The sequence below is a fragment of the Melospiza georgiana genome, chromosome 3 (genome assembly GCF_028018845.1).
Source record: "Melospiza georgiana isolate bMelGeo1 chromosome 3, bMelGeo1.pri, whole genome shotgun sequence".
Lineage (NCBI taxonomy): Eukaryota > Metazoa > Chordata > Aves > Passeriformes > Passerellidae > Melospiza > Melospiza georgiana.
In genome coordinates, this window is record NC_080432.1 from 52,603,495 (window position 1) to 52,623,364 (window position 19,870).

General features: G+C 40.7%; 1 protein-coding gene across 2 annotated transcripts in view; it reads right to left on the reverse strand.

Annotated features, from left to right (window-relative positions):
• The window catches only part of RPS6KA2 (ribosomal protein S6 kinase A2), a 274,831-nt gene that overhangs the window by 147,468 nt on the left and 107,493 nt on the right, over positions 1-19,870 (reverse strand). The window contains exon 1 of one of the 2 annotated variants that reach the window (XM_058021119.1): positions 10,982-11,240. The exons of the other annotated variant lie outside the window; for it this stretch is intronic. Coding sequence (XP_057877102.1) covers positions 10,982-11,080 — 99 coding nt within the window. The 5' untranslated portion in view covers positions 11,081-11,240. Of the gene's footprint in view, positions 1-10,981; positions 11,241-19,870 lie in introns of those variants that run through there. 2 annotated transcript variants of the gene reach the window in all.

Below are 19,870 nucleotides of genomic sequence, written 5' to 3' on the forward strand. Positions count from 1 at the left end.
CTTCTGAACAGTTCCAGGGAGGGAAAAAGAGCAACTTGATTTGCTTTTCCTTTTAATCATGTAGGTTTGCATTGGTTTAGGCTTTATGGCACTGTAAATTTAACAGAAGTAGCCCTTAACTGCCAGGGTAAGGTGCTTTCAATGAAAGATCATTTTATCATAAATGAATAAATTAATGCAGGCTAGTTTTAACTTCGTCACAGAAATCCCAAGATGAACAACTACACAAGTTGTTTACTCCTTTCTGGAAGTTGAAATGGATGATGACTGAGCAGACACCATGAGACTTTGCATGATTTCAGAGTCATGAGACTTTGCATGGTATCTAGAATGAGAAGGGACCAAATCATCATCTCATTTTCACTGTGAGTTTTTTCATCAAAAAGAAAACACAGAGGGTAAAATACGTAGAGGCAAAACAGGCACAAAAGCTGTCATGCAACACAAAATGTTAACATTGATGTCTTTGTTTCACTATTTTCTAAGATATTGAGGATGCCATAGTAACCATGCTTCAAAGTCAGAGTAGAGGTGCTGTGAAAATTGTACTATATAAAGCTGAAATCCCAGACAGACAGACGCTCATGCTCAACTGGGAGCAGAGCTGAGTCAGAGGCATGAAACCCTCAGCTACACACACAGGAGCTGTGAGTCAAGGGGACTCCCTAAGAGTTTCTTCTGCTGCTCTCCCTGAAGGAGAAATGATCACAAGACATTTAAACTACAGAAAGCCAGAATGCAGAGACATTTGAAGAGAAATAGGCAAGGACTGAAGTATATGAGATGGGGACATTTCTGAGATGCACACTAAGTGCTGCATCTGGGATTTGCTCCAGAGCCATCTGACCACTGCCCAGCCTCAGAGGTATCATCTCTGAATCAGCACTTCCTCACACAAAGTTTTGTTTTTACTGATGACTGCCCAGTTGTTACCTCAGTAAAGTGAGGGTGGAAAGTACCAAAACAGAGGCAGTACAAGAAAAGCAAAAACACGTGATTGCATTGTTTGAGTCGAAAGCATAAAACAAAAAAGCTGAATGAGATGAATGATAGGGTGAGGGAGAAGGAAAAAGCAGAACTGTTACCTTACAAGGGAAACATCTGAGAAGGCAAAGTGAGTTTCAGTAGACACCAGGAGGCAAGAGCCTGGTCTCAAGGGCACAGTTTCCACGAGCGTGGAGCTCAGCGTTTCCGCAGCCCAGCTGCGCGATTCTACACCAGAGCACAGCACATTCAAATCCTCAACCTTTATTTACAAGAGGGAAGAAAAGCCTGCAGACAAGAGTAAAGAATCATATCCCAGGAGGGCAAAACAACTTAATTTCTTCTCTTCAGTAATTGAAAAATGGGGAGTTGATGTGCCTCCCTGAAGAGATGATACAAAATCCTAGACAACAACAGCTCTGATGACCAAAAAGATAAATGAGAGCTTGTAGACCATAGAGGTACTCCATGGAGAGAGCTCCATTCTTATTTCTCTCTCTGTCCCACGAATTTCACACAGCAGAAGGATTTTAAAAGCTAGGGTAAAGGGGCAAACGCTCTCTTGGCTGTGGTGCATACAGCCTGTTAAATGTTTTGTAAGTCCCCACTTCCTTGGGGATGGGTTATATTTACCATGGTTGTGCCTGCATTTAACAAGGAGGAGGAAGAGATGGACACAAAAAAGGAGGCACAAAGCAAACCCTAAACTGATCAATAGAAGAAAAAGTGGTCAAGAGCAGAAGCGAGGGACTGATCTGTTTTGCATAAATAAGACTCTTCATAAAAGTTATATTTTTGAAATGACCCAGATGACCTGTATTGGAAAAGATTACAGTTTTAATTCACTCATTTTATACATGTTATGACACTAAGTCAAAACCTTAAAACTTTCCTTAAAACTCCAGGGAAACAACTCCTCCCATAACATCACAAAGGTCTGCCTATTATAGCATTTCTTTCAATACAAACATTACTCAAATTAATTTTATGGCTTCTTTTACAACCTGTTAGAGAGAGAAGAGAGAAAAAATGCTTTTAAACCAAGCAAGGGAAAAATTGCAATTGGCACCACTCACATAATTATTTTTGTTATGGGTAACAAATACCCATCTCCAAGAGTAAATTGGTATGTAAGCTTTATCCTGATGTGGGGAGAGATTTTCAAAAAGGCAGTTGAGATAACACATGTATCTTTTGGCAGTAAATCACAAGAGGTAGTCTGTGCTTTGGAAGTGACAATCCTCAGAATCATTAACGGTATCCCTTCTAATGTCCCATATAGGTTTTCTTGTCTGGGAAAAATGAAAAATTTGTTTTCTAGAATAAAAAAATCCCTGTTGCAGAGAAGACTTTCAGAAATTCATTTCATACCATCAAGCAAAAGATGCTGTTAGGCTTTCTTTTCAGCACACAGTCTTTCAGAGAAAAGCAAATACAGATGGAGTTCCTCTGGTGTGTAAGAAGGGGTGGTGTAGCACAAATGGCATTAACAGCTGTAGGAAGAGAAAAGAAAACATCTGGATGCTGCCATAATTGTACTGGTGGAACAGGAGAAAGCAGGTGAATAAACTGTCTCCACTTTGTAGACTAAGTTCTGTGGCCCACCATCCTTATCAGCATTGTTGCTCGGTATATTATGCTGTGACATTAATTTTTCTGCAAAATTATGAAAAGAAAAGGTAGATGTACTTGAAGTATGTTTTTAGTACAGATTCTTCAATTCCACAAATGCATAAAGACTTGAAATCATGGGGGGAAAAAACAAATCTCAGCAACTGATTTTGGGAAACTGGTTTGTCTCCAGCTCTGCTAACATGGGTGAATTTTTGTCTTGGATCAGTTTGTAGCTAACATGGTATGCACAGCCGTCTTTTTTCAGACCAGAGAAAATGTTCCCAAAGTGCTTATCCTTTTGACATAACAGCTTGATTTAGCCCCAAAGCTAAGGATAATGCACATTAAAACTTTCTAACGGAGAAGTCAAAGCCTCCCCTCAATCTCTCTCAGCTTAGTTTGACCCAACTCCTGCTTTATTAGCTTTATGTATTTTTTGCCTTACAATTGCTAAAACTTCACCATGAACAAAAGAGGATTAAATAACAAAAATAGAACAGTATTATCATCATAAACCTGGACAACTTTACAGTGCTGGAGAGACTGAGAGGGATTAATTTATGCCTACTTCAGTGGGGGATTTCTTGCCTTTACAACACACAGCACTTTCCTGTGTGGACTCATATCAGACACTTTTCACCCATTTCTTGAGTAAGCCCAGCCATGTGGTCCTTCTTTGGAAGCAGATTTTGAAGAGAAGTTGACAGAATGCAGAAGTAAGAGCTAAGATTAACTAGCACACTTTCTTTCCCTCCTTTTATGCCTATTTCACTGGTTGCCACATACAAAGAAGGTAACTCTCAAGGGTACAAGAATCTGGAAATCAAGAACAGATACATCATCTTCTCCATTCTTTCAAATTTAGGCACTGCAATGTGTTTGAAATCAGCCATACAATGCCAACACATGAACATCATTTGCATTTTGAAAACATCTTGGTTTAGCTATCCTAATAGTGTTGATTTAACTGAATATTAAGGAGTTTGTTTTGGAACAAAAATAAGTGATTTTACTTGCCAGAAAAGAGCTTCAAATTTTTACGACATAATGAAATGTTATAAAAAAACTTCTGAAGTATGTTTTATTTAACATTTGCACACACTAAACACTAAAAAAATTCAAATCTAGTGATATGAATTGGTTTTGAATTGCATCACAGAAATAATCTAACATAAAGGCTTGCTCTCAGATTACCCTTTAGTGATAATTGCAATGCATAACCATACAGGGATAAAGTAGGAACTGTGCAGACTAGCAGCAGATCCAGCAGGGTTTCAGATACTTAGAGATGGCTTTTCAATTAACACAATTACAATGCTTAATTGCTGTCCCAGAGATGTTCTAGGCACAGAGATTGCATAATACACCAAAGATTGCCATGGAGGTCCGCTGATGCAGAAGTTTAAGACTAAGATATCTTTGAGAGTCACAGAACCTGTTCACTAGTTGCTGGCAATGTGAAAGTAGAGAAAACAAAGTTCAAGTGATGTAGGTTTTCTTTGTTACTCACTAGAAAAAAGGAACAGAAATTTCTACCAAAAGAAAAGAAAGGTGAATGTTATAGATAAACCCACACACTTGGCTCACCCCCAGTTTACTCGCAACAATTCTGTAAAGTAAAACTATTTACTGCTTTCTGCCAGTCACACCCAGGATCAGATTTGGCCCTGCAGGAAAGAGGCGTGACACTCTTGAATTACATCTGGACTTTATATGAGTTCACATGCTAAGGTGTAATGAGCCAACTGTCATTTTACCAATTAATATCATTACCTACCACCTGAAGGCACACTGGCAAACTGTATCTTCTCTTCTTGCCTATACACTGCTACACAATGTCTAATAATACACTGCAATCTGAAGAAAAGGTTCTCTTCAATAGAAACTTTGTGGTTTTGTCTCCTGTGCTCTAAAAGGTTTGCATTTCCAGTACCCTTGATCTCCTGGCTCCCAGCTAGAAGAGAGCTGTAAGCTCTCCCACATCTCACAGTAAAAGCAGCTCTGCTGAAATACTGATACATTTCAAATACAGTGCACTTCAAAGTAGTGAGAGAGACTGAACAGCAAAGGACAACTGCTCCCTTCCAAGCCTTCCAAAGCCATGCTGTGGCCACTCCATAACCATCCATGTACTCACTGAGGAAATGTGCACCCCAAACTGTTTGCCTGGAAGCACTTCCCTGCATGTGAATCCTAGCTGTCATGCAAGGACCTTGAATGGATGGATCCCTTGCTTCCTCACACATCCTCAGTCAGAAAGCTATTTTCAAGGTAGTTTTAGTAATCCCATTGCTCTTTTTCATTTTCTGAAGCTTTGTTCTCCAGGAAGCAAAACAGAAAGCTCCATGTAAGAGCTGATAGTAACACACACACACAGAGTGTGTCCTGTCTGCAGAACCAGCTACTGCTTCTCTGCAGTGCTTGGAGACTTTATTAACAGCAAACACTTTTATGGAATCCTCGCTGAACTGGGACAGTAGGTCTTGTTAAGTGAACAAAAGGAAATGACTAGAAAATATTTAGATGAAAAATATTTGTACTTGAATAACTGGAAAATCAAGGAGGGCTTTTGTTCGGATTTCTATCTTACTTTAGAAATACTTCCAGTTACCTGTGATGACACAAATGCAGAAAGCACAGACAAAAGGAGTCTGCTCCTGAGACTAGCAGAAAAATGCACGAAGCAAATGCTACTAATAACAAAAATAGACGTAGGAGAGCTAAACCCTCTGAGAATGGACTTTTTGTGCCACAGGGTCAGACAGGTCATCATGCTATGAGCTAAAACTTCAAATAAAATTACACTTGCATAAAGCCACATTACTGCAAATAAGTGCTCAGCTGCCCACAGGTTCCAACCAGTCCCTGAGTTCAGCTCCTCATCTCCTGCACACCCACACACAGATGCTCCAGGCACAGGGAACCAGGGCAGTACCTGGCGCAGAGCGTGGAAGGGCACTGCCCTCGCCCTTTCACTCATTCCGTCACTGGTCTGTAGGCACGTGTGGGCCCCATCTGTGGATCAGACATCATCCCACAACCAAATGAAGAAATAAGACCTCTTCTGTCATACGATGATCCCATGCCCCTCTCTCTGCCCAAACATTGGTGTGCCCTGGCTGTGTGACCAGAGCCTGTGTTTAGTTGTGTGATCCATGTCAGAATTCATCTGACACCAGAGCCCATGGATCAGCTCTGCCAGCATTGGCTTGGATGCCAAATACCATCAGATCAAGGAATCATGCAGACACTGAGATGGTGGAAATGGAGCATGAAATGACAATTTGGATGGGTCTTTGGCAGGGTAGGGGCCTTTGAGATATAATTGATTTTTACAAGGGACAACTAGCATCCAAAAAAGGAAGAGATACTCCCTCACAATGTCACTGTAACTGGCCCAGTGTCTTGTTCCTGGAAATCCCTAACTTTCAGAAAGGAGAAAATACATTTTTTTCCCAACCTTCCAAAAAGACTAAGAAAAGGGACCCAAACAGATTCCAAATGCATAAAAATCATGCTGCAAAGAAAACTCCTTTTCACAGTTACAGTGGGGAGAATAGGAAGACACAGGCTTGAACTGCCTTAAGGAAACTTGTTAGATATTAGGAAAACCCTTAGATGCTAAGGATAATGATGCAAAATACACCATATACAGAGGTTATGGGCATTTCAATAAGAGGTTAGAAAAATGTCTTTGGTAGAAGAGTTTAGATATAGCTGATGCTGCCTAAGGAGGAAGAGGAGTCCAGACCAAGGGTTTTTAGAGGCCTTCCAGTCCCAATTTTCTGTGATTTTCCTGTATACAAGTTATCCCTACATCTACCTGCTTAATTTTCCCTTTCTGTACCTCAGCAGTTAATTTGAGGCTTGTTGGAAGGAGCACATATCAAGCCTGAGGCACATAAGACTTTATTTGGGATAAAGTCAGAAGCAGTTAGGGAATTGGAAGCAATTCCTTTATTAAGAAAATGTACACATATGGGTATTGCCTCCAAACCCAGGGTAAATAGGTAGAATAGTAACAAAGGACTTGAATATTTATCAAAATTTTCCTTTTTTCAAATGGGAAATGCAAAGCACAAAGGTATGAACCATCTGTAATGACACAGCAGGTTGTCAAAATGAGCCTGAGAAATGGATTTCCTGGCTCCTCAAGTGACCTATCTGAGGGACTACACGCTCCTCCTGCTTTTGCTGTCTCTACCCTCCCAGCCTCCCTTCCCCCAGCAAGCTGTGAGACTTCCAGAAGTGCAGCATTTCCTCGTAAAAGTCTTGCCTGCAGCTGGGGAAGTCAGACACTACAACAGTGTCTGTGCCTTCTGCTGTAACAAGAACACACATCAAAAAAGATGATCATTACCAGCAGGAAAAAAAGTGAAAACTAAAGCTGCCTCAGGACTTACACCTTGCAGAGATGTTCTTGGGCTGATAATCCCCATCTCCTTTCTTTAACTTGCCTATATTCTGGCTAACATTTGACAGAAAGACTCTATTCCTCTACCAAGTGAGTAACTATAAAAGGAATAAAAAAGAATAAAGGACATACTGCTGATAAGGAACAGAATTTCTCTTTATACAAGTGCAGAAGAATTCACAAGCGTTCACAAGCAGAGCGCTGTTGCTCCAGCCCAGCGTGGAAAAGAAGCAGTCTAGCTCAGCATTTTGTGGGCTTTTTCCTAAGGCTGCTGTAACTTTAGCTTGTAGGAAACCAGAATCAGAGCCACCAAAAATCTCTCATAACAAAAGTATCACAAAGCCAGTGCCAGTCCTTCTGCACTACTACTACTTACAAGCCTGCATAGGCTCACTTCCATTTCCTACGTGCCAGTGCTGGAACCAAAGGAGGACCCAAGCTTGAATCATCCACAGGAGATCCTGCCTCTCAAACTGGCCATGCCAAGGCACATCAGGCTCCAAATTAATTCTGAATTAATTTCCAAGAACTCTGCTAGGCTCTAAGCCCCATACATAAATTAAACATAATTTGGATTCATCATTATCAGTAAGACTAAAAATGAATTAGAAGAATTAAAGTGGAAGAATAATGAATTAAAAATACGTCAGGAACACAAAATTCACAAGCATCTCCAAAAAGAATAAAAGGCAATGTCTTAATTGATTGTTTTCTCAAAAGAAAAAAAAGAAAAGATGCTCCTGCGCAATTGGAATAAATATTACCAAATTCTTTATAAGCTTAGGTATTTCCTGGTTTATTCCAATGGCATATTTAAATTTTGATTTATAAATTAAGAGATATTGCTCACTGCCCTAAGACGCATTCCACTGGGTCACAAAGTCTTTAGCAGATCCCCATTGTGTGTACTTTATCCTGATGGTTTCACATTCATGTTCATCAACACTCAGCAAGAACCATAAACAAAGCCCTTTCTCAGATGCACACATGCAGTTCCCATTGACTTTGCTGAATTTTCAGCTGACTTCAATCAGAACTCTGCGCATGTAGAAGGGCAAAACTTGGCTCTGCACATTCAATAAAATTACATCACTAGATACTTTTTAAATGAAGGGCAATGCAGGCCATACTGAAAAATAATATAAACTGAAACCCGTAAAATGTAGCCAAATAAATTCAAATTTCAGCCAGGTTTTTCCAGAATAATAAAAAGGCCGTGAATTTTAGGCAAGATGAAATGAAACCCTGATACCATCTCATTTACCAGAGTGCACTCTGCCTCTTTTAGCAGGACAAAGTGTGAAACCCAGCTGTTTATACAAGGTGATCATCTTGTTGTTTCAGGTATAGCAATGACATTGGCATCTGAAACAATCAAGTAAAGGTCAGGTTACAAGCTGTGATTTCCTAAGTCCTTTTCTGCAGCTGTATCCTGGCCCTGTAAGCTACCACTCTCATTACAAGTGAATTTGAGGTGTAGAATACACAGTAGAAAAAGTAATTAATCATGATATTAATAACTAATACAGCATTATTTTTGAATCTACTCTAATAGTGGTATTTTAAGCATATTAAATGCTTGAGCCTAGGAGTATCTATCTTAAACCCTTCAATCCTCCTTCCCAACTTGCCAAAAGAACAACATAACAAAAATCCCACACAACCTAGTAAAATCAGTTCCCTTCCAAGTTTTAAATGACATTGTGCAACACAATTTCTGCCAGGTACATTAGCTAATGCACACTAAGCAAAACAATGCCCCATGTGTTTTTTCCAGATTTCTTTATTTTAATTTTACTCATTCTATGATGTAACACCCTGTATCTTTTTACTGCATCTTTAAAAATATCTACCTACTAGGATGAAGAAAATTCTCACTTCTAAAAATCCATCTAACAGGCTTCCTCACACTTTCTGTTTGTCTGATAAGCACTTGTTAGCCTGCAATTACAAATTTATACACAGAAGTACTCAGGGATGAGAACCACAGAGGGGACTTGATGTTCATGTTTGGCCGTCACCCCCTGTCCAAAGAAGTAACATTTCTGATGATTTTCACACTTAAATAGCAGAACAGATTTTATGAATAATTTTTTCTTCATAGCTGGAACAGCCCCTATTCTCCACTCCATTATAATACTGAGTCACTTTGCATCAAGTTGGTCATTACTGACGAGCCAGGGAAGAAAGGAGGGAAGTGGATGAAGTGCTCTGAAGCTACATGTGCGACCGGGTAAGTATCAGGTTGCTTCTTGAAGCAAATTATTCAAAATCAGAAAAAAATCATTACAATACAACTCACATAAGGGGCAACTATTTCATAATTATTGAGAAAGCCCAGTAAATCCAGCACTGGTGGTCAAAGGGATTGCAAAGACTTTTTTTTTCTAAGTGCTGAGTCGTACTGGTCATTCACACTGGATTATCCAGTAAGTTAAACATTTAGTATGGCGGAATCTGTTTCTCCCCATGAGGTTTGCTGGGGCTCTGCTCTTCCCAAACCAACTCCCCTCCTAACATCCCATCCTGCCACTGGTGGCCTGTGAAGACACTCATTTGTGTCAGAACTCCTTCAAGTAACTCCAGGTCTACTTGTCTCTGCTGGAGCAGGAGCTTAGAGAATTTACAATGTGTTGCAAGGAACATTTATTCCAGCTTAAGCTCTCTGATTCTGACTACACAGTCAGGAAAGGAAAAGTATCCCCATCTCTCCCCTCAATCCTACTGGGATGCGACTGTTCCAAGGAGGGAGTTATTAGTTTACTTTAAATGCATAGCATGTCTGTTTGATGATGAGAATAAAAATTTACATTATCATTTTTCAAGGAAGTTGATTTTAAATAGTTAGGAAAGAAAATAACAACCAACAAAACACACAGGTGAAAAACTTGGCTTTTCAGCATGCCCTGTTTAAGCAATGACACATGAAGAACTTTATGTTCAAACAATTACCTGGTGCTTTAAATAGGACACTAAGGGAATAACGTTTCAAAATGTATTCACACAGCATAAGACAAATCCTCCTCCTGGGAGTACCAGTGCAAATCAGAGTAACTCCTCAGAGGTCAACTGAAGTACACCAGCACAAAATAAACGTGAGACAGAAGGGAATCCAGCCCCATCTACCTCTATATTAATGCAGAGGTTGCAGATCATCTGCAATGGTAAAGTGAACAACATAAATATAACTGACATCTATTCAATTCATCTCGCATCCTGCCGACTATTCACAGCTCCAAATAGAGGGCTGAAGAACAATGGTTTGAGGAAGGCAGGCAGAAATCCGGGTTCTAACCCATTCACACATTCCAATTTGCTAATACCTCCTACTTTAACTGCCTTCATCTCCCCACACTGCTAAATCTTGAAGGGTTTGACATTGTCCCCCTAGCTCCCAAAGAACAACTTCTCCTAAAACAGAGTAGATGAAAAGATACAAGGAGAGATGTATGGGAGAGAAGATAAATGCAAAAAATATGTGCGAACATGAGAACCTACAGAGAAATAATCAAGAGAATCCATGTCTCACATACCACATATATATGAAAGGCACTAGCAAACTGATTAATTATGTGGAAACCTAGCACTAAGAACGAATGGTACGTGTGCAGGGGAAGACTAAAATATGAGGCTATTTCAAACCGTGGTGTCATTTGTGCTAATTTAAGTGGATCTGTCATTATTTCCTACAACTTCATGATGTCCTGAACCAGCTTCCTCCTCCCCTGCAAGGCTGATAAAAGGACTCTTGGCAACACACTAAATATATTATGCAATGTATTGAATGCTACCGAGAAAGAGCACTGAATTACACTGAAACAAAGAACATTAGGTGCGAGTATCACCACCTCCAGGGAAAGAGCACCTTTAACTACTTACCACATCAGTAAATGCAGGCGTTCTCCTGTACCTCCGCTACCTGCACCTAACAGCATTTGCTACATTTAACAAAGTTAAGGCGAATTTTACCTCAAATCTACTCAGGCTGGAGCTCTTTGACCGAGACTTCTTGCGGAGATAGACGGAGAAGAAGCGGCGCACCGTGAACTTCTTCATGTTCATGTCCATCGCCCTGTCCCAGCCGCGGCGCGGAGCGCGAAGGAGCAGCGGCGCCGGCGGGGGAAGCTAGCGCATCCCGATTGCCCCCTGTTTATATCCACAGGCAGCAGAGCCTCCGGAGTGCCTGCTTCTGCTCATGGAGCCGGACACAGCGCGGTCCCCGCCGCAGCCTGCCCCTCGGAGCACGCAGCTCCCGCTCCGCTCTGTTTACATTCGGCAGCGCCGAGCCCAAGTCCGGCCGCGCCGCTCCCGCCCGCCGCCGGTGCCGCTGCGCCCAACGGGGCCGGGCGGAGGCTGCACGCAGAATCGGCGGCGGCGGCGGATGACAGCTCCTGCGTCCCGGGCGGAGCAGGTTCCAGACGAATACTGCATGTGTCTGTTGCTTTGCGCTCCCTCTCCTCTCTCAGTCAGGCTCTTTCAATTTCCTGCTTTCTGAATCACATGGGGAACGGGCACATGCTGCACTTCTGTTTTTAGCTCAGAATTCAGACGCTGCTATAATTACTGAGGGCTGTGGTGGTCAGATCCGAGAAGAAATCGGCTCCCCTGTGAGAGCCGCTCCTGGAAGAAAGCTGAAAGATGTCGTGCCCCCAGTGCCAGAATAGAAAGGTTTGAATCTCCTTTTATTCCGGGGAGTATGCAAAACAGCACTGTCCCCCCTCCGCCCCCGAAACTGAAAAGCTCACCATATCCTGCTCACAATCGCCCGCCCGCTTTGCATTGAAATACCCAACACTGGCACAGCTCTGAAAATAGCAAGCACAATCTCAATGGTAAGTATTACTATTCTTATTGTACTACAGCGGGGAGCTACAGCCCTTCTAGGAGGCTGAGTATGTACATCTATTTAGGGGCTGTAATTTTGAGCTGCACGGCAAGCATGCAGACTTACAGCTGCACCCCCACCTCCCCGCAACAAAATCACATTTTTCAGCTGTTCTTCAAAAAATAATGAATCTCAGTGTGTTCCAGAGACCAAAGAGCTTTCTCTGCCTATTGCACACACTTCAGGTTCTTTTCCCGTGGCAGCCTTTCCTCTCTGGCTACCAAGGAGCACCTAGACATGCCTTTTTCCCATAACCTCAGACATCACTACAGCCTGAGAAGACATGGAGGGTAAATGACAACACCTCTCAAGTCCATCTGCTCTAAAAGAAGAGGTGTATTTTGCTTTACTTGCATATCTGGGCTGTGAACTTTCTTGGCTAGTAATGGCAGTCAATATCTGCTTTTTTGAAGTTCCCTGTCCTATTCTTCTGCCTCAAACTCACAATGGTCTATATGCACCCAAAGAAGTACTAACAAGAAAAAAGAAAAATAATATTTTGGCATTTATGGTTTAATTAAAAAGGAGGCTAGATGGGAAAGACTGCCATTAGTACTGGGCTCTGTAACCTCATAGAGCCTGACTCTGCTGTGCGTGGACCCCGGTGTTACCCCAGCATAAGGTGACTGTTTCACAGTGACAGCCTGCTTCTTCCTTATCCCTTCTCAGCACACCCTCTGAATGCTTCTCCGAGTCTCTTGGTTTGCAACAAAAGTACCTTTGGGGGTTGCTTTCACTGTGCTGCCCCAGTGCTGCCCCATGTCAAGCCCCGGAGCCTTTTACCATTACAGTTCCCTTGTTTCCCCAACTAAAGACTCTGGAGCAAAAGCAAGTGCCCAAGAAGAAAACCTCAGGTATATATAGGTAACCCTACACAGGAGAAACAATGAACAGGCTAAAAGGCAATTTAGTTGGTCAATGCCAAAATTACTTGCTGATGCAGCCTCTCTAGTCAAGTTTTGTGTCTCCTCACAACCTTGCTGCAGTAAAATCTGCAGTGTCACAAAGGCCTCAGGCACTCAGCTGATTACTTTACCTGGCCCTCACCTGTCCTGACACACCCCACAGCTGCTGCTGCTGCTTCTGTGCTGCCTTTTCCCTGGCAAAGAGGTGTCCTGGCACGAGCTGGACCAGGCTTTGTGCTGGCTTTTGGCAGCCTCACACATTCCCACCTGTGTAAGCCACTTGAGCCTTAAAGAGCAAACAAACCAGTCCAGGGTGAGGTCCCTGAACCCTTCCTGTCCCAGATACATCCCTGGTTGCTGACATCTTTATTAATGCAGAGGAGGTGATAACTTCCCAGCTTTGAATACACAGGCTGTGTGTAGCAACATGAAGTGTATGAGTGCCTGTTACAATTGCACTGGTCGATTTATCACAACCTTCCCTTTTCATTACATCAGTGGTGATTTCACACACAGGGACTTGCATTCACCATTAAATGTGCCTGCACTGTAATAAACTTCCAGTAAAATTACACAGGCCATGACTTAATATCTAAATATCAGGTACACTTACTACATTCAGAATTTTGTTCTTTACCACAACAATATTTTTTTTTAAATGTATCACAATGTATTGGCAAGTTATTGTCCACATCAGAGCAGAAACTAGCCTTGTATGCTACAGGTTAGACTATAACACTGAGCACCATGCCCAGGGATAGGAAGTAACTCTCTTACATCCCTGACAGGACACAGGCGTGGAAATAGGCATGCTCTTCTTGTTTTCTTATTCTGCTTTCAGACAGGGAATTAGGGATTAAATGCTGAAGGACAACCAACCACCTTCACTCTACTGGGCAGCAGAGATATTGCAGAATATATTCCAGTTTTTGCAAAAAAGCAAAAGCAACTGAGATGCACAATTTACATAAAATTACAAATGCAGTAATTAAACAAAAGAGACATGCATGTAAAAGTAAAGCATACGAATAGATATGTGAAAAGCAAATTCTACTACTGTTCCATGAGGCATGCTTCAAGACATTGAACTTAACTTTTTCTCAGAAAAACAAATAAGAGACATCAAAAACATTATTTGAAACTTTCATGTAAGTCAGACAATAACCACTTTTCCCAGTGGTTCTAATTAAAAGGTGCAAGGCAAAAAATAAGCTTGATTAAATTGGAACATTCCACATAACATTTATAAACACACTACTGTCAGATCAATCTACAACATGAAATATTAACTGGACTTAGAAATTCATGTTTTTAAATTATTTATCTTCTTTCAGCAATTTTAACTGCTGAGGAACTTAAGGGAGGAAAAAAATCTCCAAATGTCTCTAAGACAACAATAAACAACAAAAATGGTGGAGGGGACATATGGCACATTGACATCAACCAGTAATACTCATCTGTATTCTGAAATATGCTTTTTAAAACTAGACTCATATATGCTGTAACACAAAATAAATAAATACAATGTCATGGCTGCCCCTCTTCCAGTGAGGTAAATAGCAAAATAAAGTTTACTTCAGCTGGAAAAAGGCTTAAAAAAAAACCGAAACCAAAAAGCTCATAGCCAAGATTCAAGACAAACTCTCCACCAGGAATCACCAAAATTAAATATTACATAGCTTAAGGTTTGATTTTTAAAAGATAAATGGAGAATTCCCAATTAATATGTAATGAAAGCCAAAGATCCTTTCCTCATACAGACCGACCATACCAGGAGCAAGAACAGACTGAAGGACCCAGGCTTAGAAAATTAACAGAGGGCAGCACAACAGCCTGAACAGCACCCTAGTGAGAAGGATGCCAGTAGCCAATGCCAGATGAGTCATCGATTTCTAAATGATAGAACATGCAAGTCCAAGATATCTACCACAAACTGGAAGATATAATTAACCAAGAGAAATTTTGTATTACTGTATTACACAGAACATCAAGCCCCATGTTGAAATCAGGTCTTCTATTTTTTTATGTGAATAACAATTTATGAGCAAACCCAGAATGACTCTGCTACTTGAGTAAATTTAGCCATCACTGTAGAAGTAAAAACTATGAATTGATAGTATCTTCCTTGCAAATGCAATCAGTATTACCAATCCTTCCTCAGTAAGTCCATCAGAAAGACAGAAAAAAATCCAGAGAGAAATAAGGAAGCATCAGAAGCAGAGATACCACAGACAGAACAAATAAAATTATCAGAACACAACATGCAGAGAAAAGGAAAATGAGACTCCCCCAACGGAGGCCCAAGAGACACTGCTACAGAAAAGGTGAATTACGCAGCACCATTTATGCTCTCATCAAAGAAACTCAGGAACAAAGCAGATGTTTCCAAGGGACACCAATCAGCTGAGTAAGGAACAGCACTTTCCCCCCGGTGGTCAGATTGTGCATGACTCTTTCAGTGACTGCTGTTTGCTCATCTTGAATGCTGGACAAATTGCCATATGGCTTTTGTTTCCTCCGTGAATACGTAAGGTGGCTATTTTTCTTACTGATGTTTCTTTCAATAATATGGATGGCCTTTGCCCAAAGAGGTGCTTGGGCTTTGCTCTCATTGCATCAATGTGGGTCTCAGCTTTTCCAGCTGCTGTACACAGCTAAGTACCTTGTCCTGTTTATCACACACTTACATCATTGGAGTTTTCTCTCTCAAAAAGGCACACTGCCCTGCCAGCGCCGCAGAATACAGGCAGTGACTTAACATCTCTCACCAAACCAGCACTGACAAGTGATCAACCATGTTGGCTGGATGGGGATACAAGGGAAAGAAAGTGCTTTTTCCCCTTTCTCTCACCTCCTGGCTGTGTATCACAAGCTTCAGTAATTTTGATCCTTTTCTGTATATGCATTATTCCAGTGGAGTTGCAGGCCCCTTCAGGCATCTTGCAAATTAAAATCACTGCTCAGAAGGAAGGAGAAAGTGAAATCACCTTGTCTAACTGGGTCTGACAAACTGGCAGGACACAGGCTCCCTGGACACAGTTTTCTCTAATCCCAATAGAAACATAACAGCCCTACACTGCCTGTTTAATCTTGCACTTGTAAACTCGAGGCAAAAACAGAGTATCTCCTATATCCACATCTATGTAATTCCCTTGTTGCTAAAAGCAACATCCAACACTGCCAATTGTATGAAGAGAAACTAGTATAAATAGAAGGGCATCAGCCCCAGGAGAGTGACTCTAAAAAGACCTGTTTTGCTTGATATGGTGATATTCCATTTAGCAGATTCTCTTCAACACATTTAAACATTCCTAAAAATGGGCATCAAAATAAGTTCTTGACAGATTTGAAATCAGTGTTTTGCAGAGATGCAAGTGGCTTAGACGGGAGACAAAAGTCCTGAAGAATTTTCAATAGACTACATCAACAGTAAGATAAAAAATACACAGTTGCACTAAGATGGTGAACCATCCCTGTGCCATGCTGGAGCAGAACCATCATATGTCTTGAGTTGGAAGGGACTCACACAGATTATTGAGTTCAACCCCTGGCCTCGCATATGACAGCCCCAAGAACTCCATTAGGTGCCTGAGAGCATTGTCCAAACACTTATTATTATTGTACTCTGTCAGGCTGGTGCTGTGACCCTTTCCCAGGGGAGCTGTTCCAGTGCCCAGCCACCCTCTGGGTGACAAACCTTTTCCTAATGTGCAAGCTAAATCTTCCCTGACAGAGCTTCCTGCCATTGAGGTCTCCTTGGTTCAGTAGCCCAAAGATCTTCCTCAATCCTTCCTAAGCACCCACCAGGCACATGGTTATAGTGTTACTTGCAGACTACCAAATGAGCTGCACTATGAGAACATGTGGCTTGTTCTTATTTGTGCAGGGGGACCCACGAGTGCTGCAGAAATAACAGTTCCAGAAACAATAAAACAATATTTGATTGAGTTTTCACCAGAGGACAGACATTTTAACTGTCACAAAAGCATCTTGTGTTAGTGCTGGACCATCAGATTGGCAGGTGTCACAGCTGCTGTATTGACTGCCCCCATATGTGCTTGGCTGCTCGCAGACTCAGGGGAATGTGCAGCAGCTTCACTGGCCACACACCCGTCGCTCAGCTGTGGGCTGCTTTTAGGATGGAGATTACGACATCTAGCAATCTGCATGGAAGAGTATCAGCCTCAATTCTCTTTTTTTTTTTTTTTTTTGCTTTTTAGCAGTGTCACTGAGCATTTTACTTTCTTGGCTGATAATACATACTGGTGTTGCTGGATTTTGGTGGCTTAGATAGAAATGTAAGACAAAGAACGCAAAAATCCCATTTCCTTCATATTACGTAAGTATCTACTCCAACATGAAGGAGATTGCTGAAGATACAGTTCTGCTTTCTTTTCTTTGGACAATCAGACAGTCCCACTTTTCTGCTATGAAGGACTGGAAGTTTTCTGGAAGGAAGGATAATAACTGAAGTATGAATGGTCTTATCGCATGAATATTTATGAATATCACTTTGAGCCAACATTATACAATAGAAAATTGGATGGAAGAACTTCATTATGCACAGCATATGTTTACTGTTTATTCAGACTGGCTGTGAACAATATTAAAAAGACAGGCATTTGTTAAAAATCTGCTAATAGGCAATTTTCCCTTAACAGGCTCTGAAAGATATCCTACACCTAACAGGACAAATAGTGGAACATTTACTGGAGCACCCATTGCTTCTTCTAATAATCATTGACAGAGCAAGCTGACACTAAAGTGAGCAGAAAAACCAGACCACTGTTTGCCATTGAAACTCTGAGAAATAGAAAAGTGTATAATGGGGCTTCAAATTTTATTCAGCAAAGTACCAATTTTAGGTACATTTTTTCCCTTTAATTATTTCATAAAATCACACACGTAAGGTGCAAAGGTTAACAAGATATATAAAAGCATCATATTTACTTGAACTGAGTGACCTGAATTAATGCCATTTTTTTATATCTGAAACTACTTGTATGACCTTGAAGAACCTTAAACTCTCTAGCTATGCCTAGCTCCAGGGCTTGTACAAAATCCAGCCACATCCTGGATCCTTTATCCTTTACAGGGGTTTTCCTCTTATTCTTCCCAACTGGCATCTCCTGTCCCCAGTGAAGAAAGTACCTCCTGGTATTTTCAGCTAGGAAGGAGACAGATTGCACTCTGACAAGTGGGTATGTAAACTCAGGATCATAAAGGTTTGCACCTGAACTGCAACTCAGAGAAAAAAACTCTGCTTCAAATCTCCTCCCATAAAATGGGGCTGGAGTATTCAGCCACTGCATGACAGCTCTTTCAGAGAAAACACAATGATTGATATTATGGGTTTCACAGCTGAAATTTTAGTTGAAGGCTGTCACACATTTGCTAGATTTATTTACAGAAAGAGATTCACTGTGAGTAATGTCAAAGAATAAACCAATGGGACATGCAAATTTACTGGGTAGGCATTATACCTAGCAGGACAAACGACATATGGAATATTTTCAAGATATATTACAAACTTAACACACTGGAAATTTGGCTTAAGGTTGTATGAATACCTACAGCATGCTAGACACAACAAAAATGAGATTTGTAAATTAAAAAATCATTAATCACTCTTGAAATCTTCAGCATTAATTTCCTTCTTGTGGGTCTTCTATGGCTTTTTAGAAAAATTTTGAAGAATCGCTTTAAATTAATGTAGTGACAGTACTTAACTCCAGATTACAGGCACATCTATCTCTGCCGGTTTTTGAAACAGAACCTGAAGAAACTGTCAGGAAAAAAAAAAAAAGTCTAAATTCTGTGTCTAATACAGCAACACAGGAAGTGTGAAACTGGAAAAAATACAGTATCATTTTACCCCTCAAAAAGTTAGTTAGGTTCCAGTGCTGTTCACCAAGACACATAATGATTTCTTAATTCACTGAGAACAATATAGCCCAAGGTCCTATATTACTGCTGACAAGTAAAGGAAAGAAAGACACCATAAAACATCTCAGTTTAGGACTGATTGTTGTCATAAGACTGCACTACTATTTGGATTTATTTAGTATGTTAGATGACCTTTTCCTTATTTAATTTCAGATACACAAAGTATCACCTTCTCTTAAGTGTAGTGTCACCTCTCTCACCAAAGTCACCAGGGAGTGCATGAGGTTCTTCCTGCGTAACTGAGCCTGCCCACACTGGAAGGGACTCTGCCTTGCTGATGCATCATCAAATAGCTGCAAGAAATTGCAACATCTTGTATATGTCTTCCTACTCATCTAACAAGTGTGCAAAATTTGTTATAAAGAGCACATGTGGAATATTCAACATCCAAGTTCTTGATTAACCTAATGGACAATAAAAAAAGGGCAACTCATCATATTAACTCAATTTCATCCTTTGACATCTTGCTGTGAATTTCATATATCTTTTCAAATCCTGAAAGAACTTTGAGATATACAGAGAAATAAGCAACACTATGTACAACACAAACAAAGCAAGAATCTAACTCTCGCCATGCACAACACAAAATTGGCAGTTTTATCTGCTTTTCATCAACTAGAGATTAAAGTGTGCAATTAATTATATCTTAAAGTAAGCCATGGTACTTGATAAAGGTTCAAATACTTATTCATATGCTTCAATATACAGGGAAGACATACAGTTGTCGCCAAGATGATATAAAACACTTCCCAAGTGATATTGTCTGCCTAAATACAGTGACCTTCTTCAAACAAAATGAAACATCTTTACATATACAACAAAAATATTGAATTCGTTATTTCACTAGCAATGCTTATGTTTGACTCCAATATTTTTTCTTTAACCAGTCAAAAATCCTGTAAGAACCACTTTCCTTTGAACCATAAACTTCTGTTAGTGTCACAAAGCAGTCATACCAAATACATAAAGTTTGCAGTGCATACTGCGTGATTCACATGATATACATCCACTGGAATGGGACACCTTTGCCTTAATATGATACTGAGATCTGATTTCGTATTTCTGATACTTCCTTTAACACCTGAAACACTTGAAACCTTACTGTGATGTAGGGAAGAACAG